Genomic DNA, 19,938 nt, shown 5'->3' on the forward strand with positions numbered 1-19,938 from the left:
ATCTGCGGGGAGGTGAAGTCCGTAGGGGCGACAGGAAACGCATGTGACTCTACCATTGTAAAGAAGGTGAGCGAAGCTTGCTTTTCTCCATGCTTAACCCAAAGTTACGTACTCCACGAGTAAGGATGAGGGTTCTTTCGTGACGTCGTTACACTTTTCTTTGTGCTTAATCCAAAGTTACGTACTCCACGAGTAAGGATGAGGGTTCTTTCGTGACGTCGTTACACTTTTCTCCATACTTAACCCTTTCGTGACGTCGTTACACTTTTCTTTGTACTTAACCCAAAGTTACGTACTCCACGAGTAAGGATGAGGGTTCTATCGTGACGTCGTTACACTTTTCTCCATGCTTAACTTAAAGTTACGTACTCCAAGAATAAGGATGAGGGTTCTTTCGTGACGTCGTTACACTTTTCTCCATGCTTAACTTAAAGTTACGTACTCCAAGAGTAAGGATGAGGGTTCTTTCGTGACGTCGTTACACTTTTCAAGAGAAAGAGACAGAACAAAGACAAAGACGGGGACAGACAGATGAATCAAAGTGCACAGACGTATGTATGTATGCGTACGTGCGTGCGTGTGTACGTGTGTGCGCATGCATGTGTATCTGTGTGTGCGTGCGTGTGTATCTGTGTGTATGTGTGTGTGTGTGTTTGCATTTGTGTGTGCAGCAGCAGTAGTAATAGTAGTTGTATTGGTAGTAGCAGTAGTAGTAATGTGTGTGTGTGTGTGTGTGTGTGTGTGTGTGTGTGTGTGTGTGTGCTTGCATACACACGCACAAGCTCCAGAACGAATTTCACAACACAAACCATTCTGCCGTTCAAGAACGCCATTGATTCTTCTTGTTCTTGTTCTTGTTCTTCTTCTACTATTCAGTGTCGGATCCAGTGGTAATTTTTCATGGCCTTGTTACCATAATTGATATTGTTTTCGATGCATTACTTGTTGCCACTGTAGGTGTTATCACGTTATATCTTTAATGTTTGGTTTTCCCTGCCACTGTTACCAGTTTCCTACTGTGGCTGTGGCAGCTGCTGCAGTTAACGTTGTCCTTGGTGGTAACCAGGTTCGGAAAGCCCTGAGTCAACTGGAGAAAGGAGAGAGGGTACTGAAGCATCTGGTGTCGGACCTGCCTCCAGTGACCGTGACCAAGGTTCTGATGCTGCCCAACGTGTCTATCCAACAGCTTCGACAAGCCATGGCCACTCACCAAGTTGCTGCAAGTGTGAGTGTAAATAGGTGGTGGTCATGACACGCTCCCGTGCTTCGCACACACACACACACACACACACACACACACACACACAGACAAATACAGACACACACAGACACACACAGACACAGACACAGACACACACACACACACACAAACACACACACACACACACACACACACACACACACACACACACACACACACACACACACACACACACACACTGCGCGCACGCACGCGTATGCATGCATGAATGAAATCTTCTTCATTTTACGAAGTATGGGAGGTGGAATGAATTAAAATGAAAACCGAACAAACATTGACCATTTGGGGAAGTCACTTCCCTATGTCACACGGGGTTGTGGTGCTGCCGTTAAAAACAAAACAAACAAAAAAGATATGATAAAATGAATTGACAGCAGATTTAAACTCTGCCATTTCTGTCAGGTTAAACAGTGACCACATTTTATGGACGTCTATATGGTCCAAATTCCTGATATTTTTCTCTTCAGCATGGAACCTGTGGCCAAAGCTCAGGTGACAACCTCAGCACGTTCTTGGACAGTGACAACTTTGGTGGTGTTTCTGGCCAACAAATTCATGGCAGGAACACAGTGCCAGCATGTGGCAATGATTGTGTCAGGCCGCTACCCTGTTAGTCGCACCACTCGGAATAGGATTGTTTTTCCTCCTTGGACACCTGTCTTCATCCTGTCTCTCCGTTCCGACACATGTAGCTGTGCACTAGGACACCTGTCTTCATCCTGTGTCTATCCGTTCAGACACGTGTAGCTGTGCACTAGGACACCTGTCTTCATCCTGTCTCTCCGTTCCGACACGTGTAGCTGTGCACTAGAACACCTGTCTTCATCCTGTCTCTCCGTTCCGACACGTGTAGCTGTGCACTAGGACACCTGTCTTCATCCTGTGTCTCTCCGTTCCGACACGTGTAGCTGTGCACTAGGACACCTGTCTTCATCCTGTCTCTCCGTTCCGACACGTGTAGCTGTGCACTAGGACACCTGTCTTCACCCTGTGTCTCTCCGTTCCGATACGTGTAGTTCTGCACGAGCGGAAAAGAGTTTACGTCACATCATTGAGATGTGCAATATCGCCTGAATCATATAATTATACACAGGATTGATACCACTTTACATTTTTTGTTTCATAGTCAACGTTACCTACATCAATACGGTCTTAATTATCATGCTTTCTGTACTCCAACAGGGGCGTCAGGACATTGAATTTTGATCTCGATCTTGAAGCACATGAGTGTGCATATCTGTATTTGTGCATCACTGTCTATCCGTGTGTGGGGGAGAGGGGGTTCGGGGTTTGTGTGTTGGGGGGGGGACCGCGGGGAGGAGGGGGGGGCGTGCGTGCGTGCGTGTGTGTGCGTGTGTTTGTGTATGTGTGTGTGTGCATGCGTGCATGTGGATGCGTGCGTGTGTGTGTCTGTGCGTGTGTGTGCGTATGTGTCATTGTCCCCTTGTGTATGTAAGTGCGTTTGTATGCGCGCACACACATACACATTCCTGGCTGTTTCTTGTTTTCAAGTCATGCAAGTGTACTGTTCTATCAGAACAGTCACAGATTATCAGCTCCAAACCCTTCCTTTTTTCTCCTACAGGAGCTGTGTAGGTGTGTTGGGATCCCTGACTTGGAGACAGCGCTGTCTCACTGTCTGCTGTCGGACAGCCTTTCTCCACGTGGACAGCACTGGGAGCTGTCGGAGGCAGTACTGAAGGAGCTGAGGAAGTGGCGGTGTCGTGCTTTGACCAGACCTGTTTTCATGATGACGGACTCTCAGTACGACGATTTTCTGGCCAGGTAAGTGTGGAGGTTCGTTCGTTCTTCCGTTTAATGTCTGTCTACAATAATTGTGATTTTAAACGAACATCCATCCCCTTTCTCCACCCCACCCATACCTAACGTCATCACTACTTTCCCTGTTTCTCCTTCCTCACTCTGCGCCCAATAAAGGTATGAACAAAAAACTAACTAACTAATCAACCAGTAACATCACAACAGAGAGCCAGTGGGGCTCCTAATTAATCTCTGAACTTTTTCAAACATGAGTTTGATTGTCATACAAAACATTTCCAGTGGAATCAGATGGAACTGCGGATTTTGTAAATGAATGAGGCAAAAATGTTTTCAGCTGTTCACATTCATAGATGATATGCATGGGTGTTATTGCATTAACACAAATGTATTTTGTATTTTGTATTTCTTTTTATCACAACAGATTTCTCTGTGTGAGATTCGGGCTGCTCTCCCCAGGGAGAGCGCGTCGCTACACTACAGCGCCACCCATTTTTCAGTATTTTTTCCTGCGTGCAATTTTACTTGTTTTTCCTATGGAAGTGGATTTTTCTACAGAATTTTGCCAGGAACAACCCTTTTGTTGCCGTGGGTTCTTTTACGTGCGCTAAGTGCACGCTGCACACGGGACCTCGGTTTATCGTCTCATCCGAATGACTAGCATCCAGACCACCACTCAAGGTCCAGTGGAGGGGGAGAAAATATCGGCGGCTGAGCCGTGATTCGAACCAACGCGCTCAGATTCTCTCGCTTCCTAGGCGGGCACGTCACCTCTATGCCATCACTCCACATATGAAAGTCGCTGCTTTAGGAGTAAATGATGTTTTTGTAGCTTCCGGTTGTAGTTTGTACATTAGACTGGTTAGCCTTCTGTTGCTGTATCGTCCTTTTGTTTTAGAAATAAGTCATGTGATCAGTTTTGCGTGAGTTATAGTTAGCACTATCTCTAGCAGTGTCGGACCCCAGTTTCAGTTTATTGACATAAATTCTGCTGGTTTTCTCCCGTAGAGAATAGCCTTGTATCGAAAATGAAATGTGAATTTCTATAGCATTGTGAACATTCATTGCGCCGCTCATTTCCCATGATTCCTTCGTGAAAAGCGAGCCAATAAAATTTATTTTTTTCTACCACGAATGATAAAAAAAGAAAAAGAAAAAAAGAATTACATGGCGTATTTCGGTAACGAATACTTATCTTGTTTTCAAATGAAAGGATTTAATGTTTCATGTTTGTAATACAGATTCAGAACCAACTCCAAATAATACCTGAAATATTTGGATGGGAAGATTAATTAAACGATTTAGAGACCCGTTGATATAGCCATAAGTTCTGCTGTGAATAGACAAAAGGTGTGTGTGTGTGTGTGTGTGTGTGTGTGTGTGTGTGTGTGTGGTTTGCAAGAATATTTAGTTGACTTATTGAAAAATGGAATGGATTTTTAACTAAGAGAAAGAAAAAAAAGAAACAAAAGGAAGCAGTGAGACAGTTTCAGTTTCTGTTGAGTTAAAACACAAGTTAGAAGATATCGATATCAATGAACACCAATGATACTGTAAACAACCGTTATGATGTTCGATATCAGAAAATGTGTAAGTATTCATGGAAACTTCTTATAACTGAGTTATAAGACATGAGAAACTCGGTGGTCCCGACGACTTTCAGTTCACCAGAGTTGTCACCGAGTTTTATGTCGGTGTCGCGTTGTACCGAGTTGTGTTGTTTTGTCGACACCTGCGATTTTAGTGTAAAACTCGGGGTGGATCTGTTCAGGACAGAAAGGCATCACAACAATGCACCCTTTATATGTGTTAAACTCGGGGTGGATCTGTTCAGGACAGAAAGGCATCACAACAATGCACCCTTTTTCTGTGTTAAACTCGGGGTGGATCTGTTCAGGACAGAAAGGCATCACAACAATGCACCCTTTTTCTGTGTTAAACTCGGGGTGGATCTGTTCAGGACAGAAAGGCATCACAACAATGCACCCTTTTTCTGTGTTAAACTCGGGGTGGATCTGTTCAGGACAGAAAGGCATCACAACAATGCACCTTTTTCTGTGTTAAACTCAGGGTGGATCTGTTCAGGACAGAAAGGCATCACAGCAATGCACCCTTTTTCTGTGTTAAACTCGGGGTGGATCTGTTCAGGACAGAAAGGCATCACAGCAATGCACCCTTTTTCTGTGTAAAACTCGGGGTGGATCTGTTCAGGACAGAAAGGCATCACAGCAATGCACCCTTTTTCTGTGTTAAACTCGGGCTGGATCTGTTCAGGACAGAAAGGCATCACAACAATGCACCCTTTTTCTGTGTAAAACTCGGGGTGGATCTGTTCAGGACAGAAAGGCATCACAACAATGCACCCTTTTTCTGTGTAAAACTCGGGGTGGATCTGTTCAGGACAGAAAGGCATCACAACAATGCACCCTTTTTCTGTGTTAAACTCGGGGTGGATCTGTTCAGGACAGAAAGGCATCACAACAATGCACCCTTTTTCTGTGTAAAACTCGGGGTGGATCTGTTCAGGACAGAAAGGCATCACAACAATGCACCTTTTTCTGTGTTAAACTCGGGGTGGATCTGTTCAGGACAGAAAGGCATCACAACAATGCACCCTTTTTCTGAGTGCTTGTCTTTTTTCACAAAAGGACAACACAGTAACAGAAGACTAACCAGACTGACCAGTGTAATGTACAAACTACAGTTGGTTGCTATAAAGACATAGATGGAACTGGGTGCAGATAAATCGCTAGCTTTGAGTTCAAAACCAAACACTAAAATAGCAACTTGGTCCGACACAGTCGACGAAAAAGGTATGACAGACCACATCCAGCGAGGAACTAAAGAACAGAGGCCGACAGAGTTCAATGCTGAAAGCTCTGTATGTAATTCATCTTAGTTGCAACAACAAAACAGGCCTCTTACACTTGTTATTTACAATTGGTATCGTTAGTGAACGAAAACAACTTGGTGGTATGATCACAATATATATCTATCGGGTCACCCGTAATCCAACGGAGAAAATAAAATCGTGCAGAAATCGAAACAGGTTGTTGATGCCTCATTTCTCTTGGCTCCAGTCAACCACTAGACCACTGCACCTTGAATAATCAACGGCGTCGTCAGTCGTTATCATAACAATCACCATTGTGGCTGTCGTCGTCGTCATCGTCAATCGTTATCATAAACATCTTCACGGCGTGGTCATCGTCTTCATCGTTATCATTACCACCGCCATCATCATCACCAACCTCAGAGTCGTCGTTGTCGTCATGGTCACCACCACACCACACCGCCGTTACCAGTGTTGTTATCCTCGTCATTGTTCTCATCGCCGTCATCACCACCACTACCATTGTCGTCGTCATCATCATCACCATCACATCATCATCATCACCATCACCCTCGTTGTCATCATCATCGTCATCATCATCTTTACAACCACCACCTCCATCACCATTCACCTCCACCAGATTCTGCGGGCCGGCAACAACTATCGAGGTGCCCACAGTCACGCCCCCTCGCAGAGTGGTACGCACGCACGCCGAGGCTGTAGCGGAGGCAGGGCTTAGGTGGTCGGCCCTGTCTCTGTACCCTGACCAGGTGGACGTCCTGAACCGTGACGACCCCATCGTCTACCTGTGTGGACCCCCGGGTACGGGGAAAACTATCATGTTAGTGTTGAAGGCCATGGAGTGGCTACAGAAGGTAAGTGTGTTGGGTGGGGTGGTGTGGAGGGGACAGAGCAGAGGGGGGATTGGGGAGGGGGTAGTGGTGTGTGTGTGTGTGTGTGTGTGTGTGTGTGTGTGTGTGTGTGTCTGTCTGTCAGTCTGTTTGTCTGTCTGTCTGTGTGACTGTGTCTGTGTGTGTGTGTGTGTGTGTGTGTGTGTGTGTGTGTGTGTTTGTGTGTTTTTCTGTATGTCTGACTCTGTCTGTCTGTGTGTATGTGTTTGTTTATGTGCATACACGTGTAGATATAGTGCTCAGTGTCTATATGTGTATGTGTGTTGGTAGGAGCACACGTGCGCGTACGAATGTGAAAGTGTGTGAGTGATTGAGAGAGATAAAGAGAGAGATAGAGAGAAAGAGATAGAGAGAGAGGGGGGGGAGGGGAGGAGGAGGAAATGGAAGTCATTGTGGTCATGTACAGTAGGGATGTGGGGGAGGGGGAAGTCATTGTGGTCATGTACAGTAGGGATGTGGGGGGGGGGAAGTCATTGTGGTCATGTACAGTAGGGATGTGGGGGGGGGGAAGTCATTGTGGTCATGTACAGTAGGGATGTGGGGAGGGGGAAGTCATTGTGGTCATGTACAGTAGGGATGTGGGGGGGGGGGGAAGTCATTGTGGTCATGTACAGTAGGGATGTGGGGAGGGGGAAGTCATTGTGGTCATGTACAGTAGGGATGTGGGGGGGGGAAGTCATTGTGGTCATGTACAGTAGGGATGTGGGGAGGGGGAAGTCATTGTGGTCATGTACAGTAGGGATGTGGGGAGGGGGAAGTCATTGTGGTCATGTACAGTAGGGATGTGGGGGAGGGGGACACACAAAAGCACAAATTATGGATGTTAAGTGTGGGTGTGGAATAGCGAGAGGGGAGGAGGTACAATCATACACTGACAACAACAGACAGACAGGGCGGCGTGGGGTGGGGGGGTGGGGGTGGATGTTGGGGAGGATAATACGACAGCGTTTACAACTGGCCGATCAAGGATGCTCACAACTGCAAGTGACACACAGTGCCGAAAAAAGAACAGGGATTTCGTACACATGGCGTTCATGGCACGCGTCATGAAACGCGCAAAGGCGTGCTGGGAAAGACGTGAATATGTTGACAGCAACAAGTAAGGTACACTCGTCATGGTAGATCGTCCTATTTCTGAAAGTAAATGCTTTTGATGAACAAACAAACAATTAAAAAACAATGGAAGTGACAACTACATTATAGGGTCAAAACATAGCAATATAAATCTGAAAGTATTTGGACAATAGTTTTTTGTCGGGGAGGGGGCCCGGGGGGAGGGGTGTACGATTCACGCAGTGTTATATATCGGGCACAAACCAAGATGAAAATTAATAATGCAGTTTGGATTCGTCCACTTCAGGACAAAACGGACAACTCGTTTTTCTTCTTGGAGCTTCATAACTGGCGAGGTTTCAGTTGGGACACCCTCAGTCTGATTCTGGTTAAATGTTTTCTGAAATTGGATTCTTAATTAGAAGTATTTCGGGATGTCACACGGCTTAAACCTGTCCTTTGATACAAGCACAGAATATAAGTCTTGCACGTGACAATCAATTTTTGCTCAAAGATTGATACACAGCCCACACCTTGATTCTCCCATATATAACCAAAACCATATACAAAAAACGTGTAACATTCATTGGACACTCAGTTATGTTCTGTTTCTGCCATTGCAACGAAGAAGATAAATCATTGTGTAAGTTTTTCTTGCAATATGGCTATCTTCCATTCTGGTGAGCTGTATCCAGTGTTTCATACATCTGATTCAATGTCTGATTATATAACGGATATCGACCAGTTTCTCAAAACACCAGTACGCTTACGTTCAGCAGATGTTAAATGTCAAGTAAATGATCTCCTGTCAGCCCCAAACTACTGAAACGTGTGTTAGAAGAGGCTAATCCTGGAAATCAAATATGTTAAAGCAGCTTTTTTGGATTTATCTCTAAGTTACCAAAAATCAAACTACCAGGGGAGAGAGAGAGAGAGAGAGAGAGAGAGAGAGAGAGAGAGAGACACTTGACACTTTGACACTTTGACTCTTTACTGTCATCAGCTTAACAGCCCATGTGACAGGGGGGTACAGGGGAAGTTACAGTGTCGTTTTATCCAATCATTTGAAAAAGTAAAACAAAACAAAACAAAAACAAAAACTAACGCACCTAATGTTACAAAGGTTATATCAATAAACAACAGCCAACAAATTGCACACAAAAAAATAACAACATCATCATCATCAGATTGACCATCCAAATACTAATTCTATCTGCTTCTACTTTTAACCCTCAAAGAAATCATTTTGGAAACCATTAATGTTTGTATATATTTTGAATTAACGGGCATTTTGATCTTCTTTTTTTTCCGTGTATCTACTGCCTCTGAGACGTATTTTGCAAGTGAGAGGATAATATTTTCGTCATTTGATGTTAAGACACTGACCAGGTCTTTCCTCTTTGCTGCAGCTGTTTTAAAGAGTGTACAGTTTTCCCGAACCTCCTCGTATCCTTTGCAACTGAACATGAAATGTATCTCATCTTCTTTACTCTCGCCACACATTCGACAAGGAGATGTTAATCCACCTGTCTCAAACCATCTTTTATTAGCATTCAGCCCGACTGTTCTCAATCTAAATCTAGCAAGATTGACTCTGTGCCACCTGTTTGTTATGACTGAAATATATCTTTCTGTCTGAAATGCTGTCTTGAAGGAAAAGAACCAGCTATATTTATCATTACTTTCCATTTCTCCATGCCAATTTTGTTTATAGCATGCTATCAATCTATCTTTAAATTCTGAGATAAACACATTTTCGTAACCCACTCCTTGACACATCCAAACAAGTCCAAATCCATGTTCAGTTAGAGTTTTTTTGATTTGATAAACCCAGTTTTGTTTGCCTCTCTCTTCTTGCAGTAACATCATCTCATACGCTTGCTTACATAATCTGGAAGCCGGTAGCCTTGTCAACTTAATCCAATACTTTACACATTTTACGAAAGTCTTAACATACAGTGGATATCTGCCGGTTTCCCCATATAGTGCTGTGTTTGATGAGTGTAGTGGAACGCCGAGAAAACGTTTAATAGCAAATGTGTGCACCCTTTCGAGTTGACTATTAATCAAAAGTCCCCAAATTTCTGCTGCATAGGTCAAAACCGGATCAACTTGTGTGTCAAACAATTTCCAGAAAAGGCTCGTATCAATGGAATGTAGCTTCCGAAAAGATTTGATAATTTCTATTACCCCTTTTTTCCCTTTTTTGCTTGTTTCAGCCCAAGCAGACGACAGACTCAATTTCGTGGTAAATAACATCCCCAGAATTCGTCACTATTAATTCTTTATCACCATAAAACCATTTTTCATGTGCTGAAAGGTGGCCCCCATTTCGAAAAACTATAACATTAGTTTTTTCAAGATTTACAGTTAGCCGCAATCTGTCTGCTTCTTGCTTTAAAACAGTTAGTTGATTCTGCAATCCAATGGCCGTATCAGACAAAAGCACAATATCATCTGCAAATAACATCAAAAACAATTCTACTGCTCCTGGAATCATCTGAATTCCATGTCTGCCCTTTTTTGATATTTCAACAGCAAGTTCATTAATGAAAAACGAAAACAACAAGGGACTTAGCAGACAACCCTGTTTAACACCATATGGACATTCGAAAAAATCAGAATAATTACATTTATCACGTACACACACAAGGACAGAATCATATATGCTCTTAACGGCCGTATAAAGCTTGCCATGTACACCAGTTTTTTCTCAAAATATCCCACAAAATATTACGATTTACAGAGTCGAACGCTTTTCTGAAATCCACAAATGCTACATATAATTTAGAATTTCGTAAGAGATAATTTTGTACCAAAGAATACAGTGTGAATATGTGATCTATCGTGCTATAACCAGCTCTAAAACCCGCCTGCTGCTCAATGTTTTTCTCTTCTGTTTCTGCCCACTTCGTAAGTCTTTTATTCAAAATATGAGTATAAACTTTGCTGATTACACTTGTCAATGCTACTCCTCTGTAGTTATCCGGATCATTCATGTTGCCTTTTTTATCTATGGGGATAATAATGGATTTCGACCAATCATAAGGAAATGTCCCATCTTCAAACAATTTACTGAATAAAGAAACTAAGAATTCTATGACAGAGTTATTTGCATTTTTTAACATTTCACTTACACTAAAATCTGGATCAGAACTTTTACCAGCTTTTAAATTCTTTATACTATTAATAACTTCCTGCTTAGTTATTGGGTCATCGAATAAAGGTTGCTCTCCCCTGTTCTCTTCGTCTTCAAACAAAATTTCTTCTTGTTCAAAACTATCCCCAGCTGCGTTAAAAACATTAAAAAAGTGATTATACCACTGCTGTGTGCTGATATCATTATAGATCACTGCTTTCTTATTAACCGATCTTATAATTGACCAAAACATCTTTGGGTCATGAACATTATTTTTTAGTCTTTTTAACCTTTCTTGTTCAAACGCTCGTTTTTTATCTCTCTTTAGATCAACATACACTTTTCTTTCTTTCGTATAGTCTTCTTTCTTCTGCTTCCTATCAATTTCCGTCTTACATCTTTGAAATCTCTTAAGTAATCTCTTAACCTGTTTTTTCTTCTGTTTACATTCTATATCGAACCAATCATTAAACTCTTTCTTTCCTTTTCCACACACTCTCACCATGCACGCAGCAGCTCCGCACAACGCATTAGTAAACAAATTAACTCCCCTATCCACATTCAACCATAACATGCGGTGAGCTTCACATATACTTTCTCTAAATTCATTACTGTCCAGCTCATCTTTAAACACCTGAACCTTTTCTTCATTCCACACAATTTTGTTTTCACCAGCACATTCTGACTTTGGTTCCTGGTCTTCTACAACACACTGATCATTCTCATATTTCAGTACAACAGGCAAGTGCCAGGAAAACAAACAAACATCAATCTGCAGATCACAACGCTTACATAAATTTTCTGAAACAAGAAAGTAGTCGATGACACTATTTCCATGTGGTGACACAAAAGTAAAATCCCCACTGGTGTCATTATTACAAGATCCATTTATAATCAACAAATCAAACATCAAAGCAAGATCCAACAAAGATTGCCCAAACTTATTAATGACAGAGTCCTTTGAGATCCGTTCAGTTCTCTCTTCACCAGACACATCAGAATCACAACTTGGCACATAGTTCATCATGCTCTCCACTCTTACCTGTTCACACCCTGTTCTGGCATTCAAATCACCACACAACATTATATACTTATCATCTTTTTGTACACACTGTATCATATTTTCTTCTAATATAAGAATGCCATTTTTTAACTCAGTATGATTATAGAATGGTGATCCCTCAGGGGCAACATAACATGCAATTAATATCACATTTTTGTCCACACCAAACACACTTTTATCAATCTCAATTGCTATTGTATTATTGCAGTCCATTTTTATCTCTTTTACATGTTGTTCAATCCTTTTGTTAACCATCAGTACAACCCCCCCCCCTGAGTTTCTTCCATGATGAGACAATTTAATAGCAGGAGCATCAAATTTTAAATGATCTGTGAAAATGCCACTATAATCGAATGTTGAATCAACAAAAGTTTCAGTAAGACAAATGAAATCAAAGGAACTGATATAGTTAATAAACGGTATATCATTCAGTTTGCCATACAAATTTTCAACATTATAATTTAGAAAAGTCCATTCCTTTGGATGGCCAAGCCTGTCCTATTTCTTTCTGTCACGCAGTGTCCTGCCACTGTCACTGACACCAGCTGGGGACTTGCTGGGCTGGTTCTTAAAATAACCGTGTAACCCGCCTTGTCTGCTTGCCGCAGGACCAGTGGTCGCTGCACGTGCGCTGCCGCTGTGTTGTGTGACGTCACGAGGTGTCCCTTTTGTGCCTCTCTGCTGTTGACCTTGGCCTTGACGCTGGGGGACACCAACGTCATCACGCCGGGGGGTCGTCCTGTCAGCCAATCCGTGTCGATACCGGTCACCCGCTGTCACACCTGTGACGTCACCAGGGAGGGAGCCTTCGCTGTGATTGGTCGAGTCCCGTCGTCCTTGACTTTCCGAGTTCGTGCACCCCCGTGTACCCGCTGCCGTGCTGTGTGCAACAGGACTGCAGTCTGCTACGCCCCCTGATGCTGCTTCTGCATACGTTCTGGGATCAGGAGGCAACGGAGCGATCACCAACTTTCCTTTCCTGAAGTATGCCTTCTTGCCTTCTCGTCTGGCCTGAGCAACAACGCTGGATTGTGCTCGCGTCAAATCGTTGGCGACTTTTACACCTTTCTCCGTCAGTTTGTTTCTTAAGTCTCTATCTGTGATAATTGTCATTTTGTCTGTCCATCTGGCAAATCTCACTATCATCGGTCGAGGATTTCCTTCCCTGGTCTGTCCAATACGGTGAGCACGCACAATGTCATCAGGTGTCCACTTTTTCACCCCTCTTTCAACACTGTTCAATGTATCCACCACAGCACTGACGCACGTGTCATTGTTCTCATTCTGTCCAAGTGGGGGAATCCCAAAGAAGCGCAGGTTTTCCCTCCTCGAGTATTCTTCAAGTTTGTCGATTTCAGATTCTATCTTGCTGATTTTCTGCTCCATGGTGTCCACAGTGGTGGTCAGTCTGGTTGTTACCTCCCGCCCCTCTGCTACCTCACTGTGTAAATACTGTATGTCCGATGCCACGTCACTCACAGCTGCTGCCAGGTGGTGATATTCCTGTTCTATCTTATCACAGCGCGTGTTTATGTTTACACATTGTTGCTTCACCTTGTCCAGTTCAGATTTGATGTCTCCCAGGTCCCCTCTGATTAGAGCCGTTTGTTGATCTGTTTGCTGCTTGATGGCCTGGAGAATTTCTCTGGTCACGTCTGACTGCACGCTGGGTTTCTCTTCACATTGAGCCGATGTCGCTGCTTCTGTGTTCTTCTTCACTTGATTGTCTTGCTCGTGGTGGTTGGGGCCGGGGTTCATCTCCACATCACTGAGGAGCAGTTTACGCGCTGAGTGAAACGCGCTGAGCACACACAACACGGTAACCATCTCTGTGGTGTGCACTGCCGAACAACACGAATTGTTGACACCTGACACATCTACGTCATTCGACCTAGTTCCTTGCAACATTTCGAGCTCATTTGTGTATGTTCTCTCGAATGCAGCAACAATGTTCACATTTTTTCCAAATGCACACACGAGAGACACCAAACGTGACCAAGTGTGTGTGTGCGTCTGTGTGTGTGTGTGTGTGTGTGTGTGTGAGAGAGAGAGAGAGAGAGAGAGAGAGATGGGGGAGACACATTATTTTCATTATGAAAGCGGAATTAACATTTCATGCGTAATCACGTTTACTTGCCTTCAGGGCAAGGCGAAAAATGATTTGAAATTTAACATACACACACACACACACACACACACACACACACACACACACACACACACACACACACACACACACACACACAGAGAGAGAGAGAGAGAGAGGTGAATAAAACTACACCCAGTAAGTGAAAACACAGCCCACATATGTCATGCATACATATGCAGAGACAGAAATGAGGCTGTAGTGAAAAACAGATTTCATGCTTTGAAAATGTAACTATCTAAAATTTGTCATCTTTCAGTTTCAGTTGCCTTTTCAAAAGCTAATACATTTTTACGTCATTCTTGACTTAGCGCAAACGAGTAAGTCTCAGTGTCAAAATCCCAGAAGACTCAGTGTCAGTGATAAAGTACTACACAGTTTTTACATATATTTGATTGAATCAGTGTTAACGTTCTCATCAATGTGTTGGGATAGAAGCTGAAGGTATGAACTGTAAGAATGTGATGAACAAGACAGATAATGTCTGCAGCATGATTGCAGGAAAGAGACAGACTAACTGTTCTCTTCAAACAGCGAGTCAGACAGAAAGCTCAAGTCATCTCAAATCACAACAGCCATGGACTTTTACCTTCTGAAAGACAGGACTCTTGAAACTCTCAGAACTAAAAACAGTTTTATTCCTGTGTCAGTTCAATTGTCAGTTTAATTGTTGAACAAATGATTTAACCACATTTCAATGTATCATATTTACCGAAGAGGCTGTATCCAAATCGTGTGTGTGTGTGTGTGTGTGTGTGTGTGTGTGTGTGTGTGTGTGCGTGCGTGCGTGCGTGTGTGCGTTTGTTGGGCAAGCTGGCTTTGCTAAAATCAAAATCTGTCCAAAGTTTCAGTTTGGAAGGATCAACCATGCCTTTGAGTGAAAGTGATAAGGTTACCATTGAAAACTGTTTCAAGGAGAAAGGCTGGGGTGGAAGAAGGATCGTAAAGGAATTTCCAGGCAAGGGGTGAAGTCATGTCACTGTAAACAGACTTATCGCTAGTTTCAGTTTCAGTTTCAGTAGCTCAAGGAGGCGTCACTGCGTTCGGACAAATCCATATACGCTACACCACATCTGCCAAGCAGATGCCTGACCAGCAGCGTAACCCAACGCGCTTAGTCAGGCCTTGAGAAAAAAAAAGGTGAATAAATAATAGATAATCTTACATAAATAAATAAATAAATAAATAAATAAATAACAATTATGATATAAAAAAGGTAGCAGTAATGATAATAAAAAAATAAGATGAAGAAGAAATAAATAGATAAATAAATAAGACAACAATGATGATAAGCAAATAAATGAAAAACATGAAGACACACATTCACACATACACCCACACATGCATAACAGATATGCACCAAACATGCAGTTTCACAGATATGAAAGCACAGTCAAATACATATAAACGTACATGAGCTCCAACACACACACACACACACACACACATTATCCTGCACCTCATCTACCCCCCTCCTCCACACACTCATTTCTAGTCTATGTATCGCTATGTATCAATTTGTCAGGTCAGGTCATTAGATCTGCTACTGGTAACCTGTAATTCAGTACAACCTGTTCAGGGTCGGGTTGCCGGCGACTAAACCGGCACTCCCACTGCTCCCTTCCGGGACTGGTGAGGCGGGTGGCTAGACACCCTTATGGAGATCCATGAAAGGGCGTCGGCTCAGGAGAGCCACCGACGGCCATCTAGCTCCACTGTGCTGTGTGCATGCCACACGCAGTTGGCCCCCGGGGTGTGTCTACCCACGCATGTGAAGTCTGGATCCGGCAGAATCTGCGAAGAAACCTATCGGTTCAACGGAGAGGAAGGCGGTTACAGCAACGAACTGTGGAGTGCAGAGAGCAAGATGAGACACCGAAAGGATATCTTGGTCATCCACTGCATCCGTGCTCATCCTCCAGTCGTCTCGACTTAGTCTTGCCACTGGAAATTGGTGGACCCGGACGAGAGAGTGAGGTCGACGTTGCGCAACGCCTCTTCACTTTAAACAAACTCATCGCGCAAGTCATCAGTCATCCAAAATGACCTTTCATCCTTCATCATTTCATCACCCCCAAGTCCTGTGGCGACAGGCGAGCGACGAAAGTACAGGTGTGGGTACACTGGCAGTCGCAGCCGCAGACCTGCACGCAGGCGGCTCAGGCCATAGGTCGTTCTTCGTCGACAGGAGCAGCGATGGAGCTCGGCAGCCGTCTGAGCGTCTGAGCAGCCCTCTTTAGGAATGCACTGCTCACCTCCCTAGCATGAGGAAGGGGCTAGAAAAGGTGCCCTAAAAATTGCCTGCTCCATATCACCCTGGCCAGCATACCGCGGCTGGCGGGGACCCTACATCAGCGGTCGAAACAAAAAGAAAGAAAAGAAAAAAAACAAGAATCGTTCCTCTCACCATTGGTGCTTGGAACATAAGGACTCTCCTGGACAGAGATAACGTGGACAGACCCCAAAGGAGAACGGCACTAGTTGCATCCGAACTCGCCAGATACAACATTGACATCGCAGCCTTGAGTGAGACTCGGCTTGCAAGCGAAGGCGAGCTCTGTGAACGGGGATCTGGTTACACCTTCTTCTGGAGTGGACGAGGAAGCGAAGAGCGACGTGAGGCTGGCGTTGGTTTTGCAGTAAAAACAACACTTGTCAGCAAGCTAGCTGGAATCCCAAAGGGAGTCAACGATAGGCCCATGAAACTCCCACTGGCATCTGGCCAGAAGCACCTCACCATTGTCAGTGCCTACGCCCCAACCATGACCAACCCGGATGAAGTGAAGGCGAAGTTCTACGAGGACCTTCACTCTGTCATTGCTGCTATCCCTAAAGCAGACAAGCTCATCATTCTTGGGGACTTCAATGCTAGAGTTGGCTCTGACTACATCTCCTGGGATGGAGTGATTGGAAAGCACGGTGTGGGCCATTGCAACCCAAATGGATTGCTTTTGCTTCAGACTTGTGCAGAGCACGAACTGCTGATAACCAACACAGTTTTCTGCCTCCCTACCCGTAACAGGACGTCATGGATGCACCCTCGCTCAAAGCACTGGCATCTCATCGATTACGTCATCGTCAGGAAAAGGGATAGGCAAGATGTACGTGTAACAAAGACCATGTGCGGCGCCGAGTGTTGGACAGACCATCGCCTTGTAGTCTCGAAGCTGAATATTCGAATCCAGCCCAAGAGACGCCCCCAAGGCCAGAAGGCTCCAAAACGGCTCAACATCGCTAAGCTGAAAAACATCACCATCAAACAGTCCTTTGTGGAGCTGCTGGAAGATTGTCTGGAATCCGCCTCTCTGGACAACCAGAATGAGGAGTCTGACTGGAGGACCCTGCGTGAGCTGATCTATAGTACAGCTTCAGAGACCCTGGGACCCATGACCAGAAAGCACAAAGACTGGTTTGATGAAAACTGTGATGAAATCAAGCAGCTTCTGGATGAGAAACGCCGTCTGCATCAAGCCTACCTGAGCAACCCAAAGTCCACATCAAAAAAGGATGCGTACGATGCCATCCACAGGACTGTTCAGCAAAAGTTACGCCAGATGCAGGATAAGTGGCTGAGTGACAAAGCTGATGAGATCCAGGGATATGCTGACAGGCACGATATGAAGAGGTTCTATGATGCCTTAAAAGAAGTCTACGGCCCCACATCCTCAGGATCATCCCCCCTCCTCAGTGCAGATGGGAATACCTTGATCACCGAGAAGGAGAAAATTCTCGAACGCTGGGCTGAGCACTTCAACAGTATCTTAAATCGCCCTTCCTCCATAAATGATGAAGCCATAGACCGTCTCCCACAAGTCCCCATCAACGAAGCACTGGACGATCCGCCAACACTTCTTGAGACCCAGAAAGCAATCCGACTGCTATCCAGTGGCAAAGCACCTGGCTCAGACTCCATACCAGCAGAGGTCTACAAGGATGGAGGCACTGTGCTGACTGAGAAGCTCCATCAGCTGTACTCACTCATGTGGAAAGAAGAGACGATCCCCCAGGATTTCAAAGATGCATCTATCATTCACTTGTACAAGCGAAAGGGGAACCAGCAAGCCTGTGATAACCATCGGGGCATTTCCTTGCTCTCCATCGCAGGCAAGATACTTGCCAGGATCCTACTAAACCGCCTCACAGCACACCTTGACCAAGGTCATTTACCTGAGAGCCAATGTGGATTCCGGAAAGAGCGCAGAACCACCGACATGGTGTTTGCTGCAAGGCAGCTGCAAGAGAAATGTCAGGAGCAAAATGCTGATCTGTTCTCCACCTATGTCGACCTCACTAAGGCCTTTGACACCGTGAGTAGAGAGGGACTGTGGAAGATCATGGCCAAGTACGGATGCCCTCGGAAATTTATTTCCTTGGTCAGCCAGTTCCATGAAGGCATGCAGGCTTGAGTCCAGGACAATGGCGAAACATCTGCTCCTTTTGCTGTCACAAATGGTGTCAAGCAAGGCTGCGTCCTGGCTCCAACGCTGTTCAGCCTCATGTTCTCTGCAATGCTTACTGATGCCTTCAGAGATGGCGATGTTGGAATCGGCCTAAAGTACCGAACAGATGGCAAGTTGTTTAACCTCAGAAGGCTTCAAGCAAAAACGAAGGTCATGACAGACATCATCAGAGACTTTTTGTTTGCTGATGATTGTGCCCTCAACGCTGGATCTGAAGCTGACATGCAACTCAGCGTCGACAAGTTTGCCACTGCCAGCAGGAACTTGGGCCTTACCATCAGCACGAGGAAAACTGAAGTTCTCCATCAGCCAGCCCCACAGAAACCCTACGTTGAGCCCAACATCACAGTCAACGGTCAGAGACTCAGTGCGGTGGAGCGGTTCACATACCTTGGCAGCACACTGTCACGACATGCGACCATCGACGATGAAGTGAACGTCAGGATTGCAAGAGCAAGCGCAACTTTTGGCAGACTCAGTGCAAATGTCTGGAACAGAAGAGGCATTAGTCTTGAGACCAAGTTAAAGGTTCACAGAGCAGTAGTTCTCCCCACACAACTGTACGCCTGCGAAACTTGGACAGTGTACCAACGACATGCCAAGAAGCTGAACCACTTCCACACAACATGCCTCAGGAAGCTACTGAACATCAAGTGGCAAGACAGGACCCCAGACACAGAGGTGCTCGCAAAAGCCACCCTTCCCAGCATCTTCACCATCCTGATGCAGTCCCAGCTTCGCTGGGCTGGACACGTGGCGCGCATGCCAGACCATCGGCTGCCCAAAAGGCTCTTCTATGGCGAGCTGCAACAAGGGAAGAGATCACACGGAGGTCAGAAGAAGCGCTTCAGAGATACTCTGAAAGTCTCTCTTAAAGCGTTTGATATCAACCCTGACTCCTGGGAGGAATCTGCAGTGGACCGTGACAAATGGCGCGCTGCTGTGCACAAAGGCGCCAAGTTGTGCGAGGCCAACAGGACTGCAGCAGCTGTTCAGAAGAGGCAGGCCAGAAAGTCACGGGCAAACAAGCTCCCTGACAATGATATGCGTGTCTTTGTCTGCCCCAACTGTCAGCGAACATTTCGTGCGCAGACTGGACTATTCAGCCATCTGCGCATTCACAGATAGATTCATGAGCATCCTCCCCCCCACCCCACCACCACCCTCCCCCCATCCCCCAGCTGGATGACAATGATGGTCATCATCGATCTCGATGGACACACCACCATGTATCGCAGCTTCCACGGCACACACACACACACACACACACACACACACACACACACACACACA

At 44.9% G+C, this 19,938-nt stretch overlaps 2 protein-coding genes across 2 annotated transcripts in view; one reads left to right on the forward strand and one right to left on the reverse strand.

Moving 5' to 3' along the window:
• Positions 1-19,938, reverse strand: part of LOC143277353 (uncharacterized) — a 610,653-nt gene that overhangs the window by 107,493 nt on the left and 483,222 nt on the right. The gene's annotated exons all lie outside the window — the stretch shown is intronic.
• LOC143277310 (uncharacterized) overlaps positions 1-19,938 on the forward strand; it is a 119,399-nt gene that overhangs the window by 2,787 nt on the left and 96,674 nt on the right. The window contains exons 2-5 of the mRNA XM_076582093.1: positions 1-66; positions 1,067-1,225; positions 2,847-3,046; positions 6,514-6,748. The exon at positions 1-66 is cut by the window's left edge and continues 365 nt beyond it. Of these exons, the coding sequence (XP_076438208.1) occupies positions 1-66; positions 1,067-1,225; positions 2,847-3,046; positions 6,514-6,748 (660 nt within the window). The remainder of the gene's footprint in view (positions 67-1,066; positions 1,226-2,846; positions 3,047-6,513; positions 6,749-19,938) is intronic.

Source organism: Babylonia areolata, chromosome 34 (assembly GCF_041734735.1).
Source record: "Babylonia areolata isolate BAREFJ2019XMU chromosome 34, ASM4173473v1, whole genome shotgun sequence".
Taxonomy (NCBI): domain Eukaryota; kingdom Metazoa; phylum Mollusca; class Gastropoda; order Neogastropoda; family Buccinidae; genus Babylonia; species Babylonia areolata.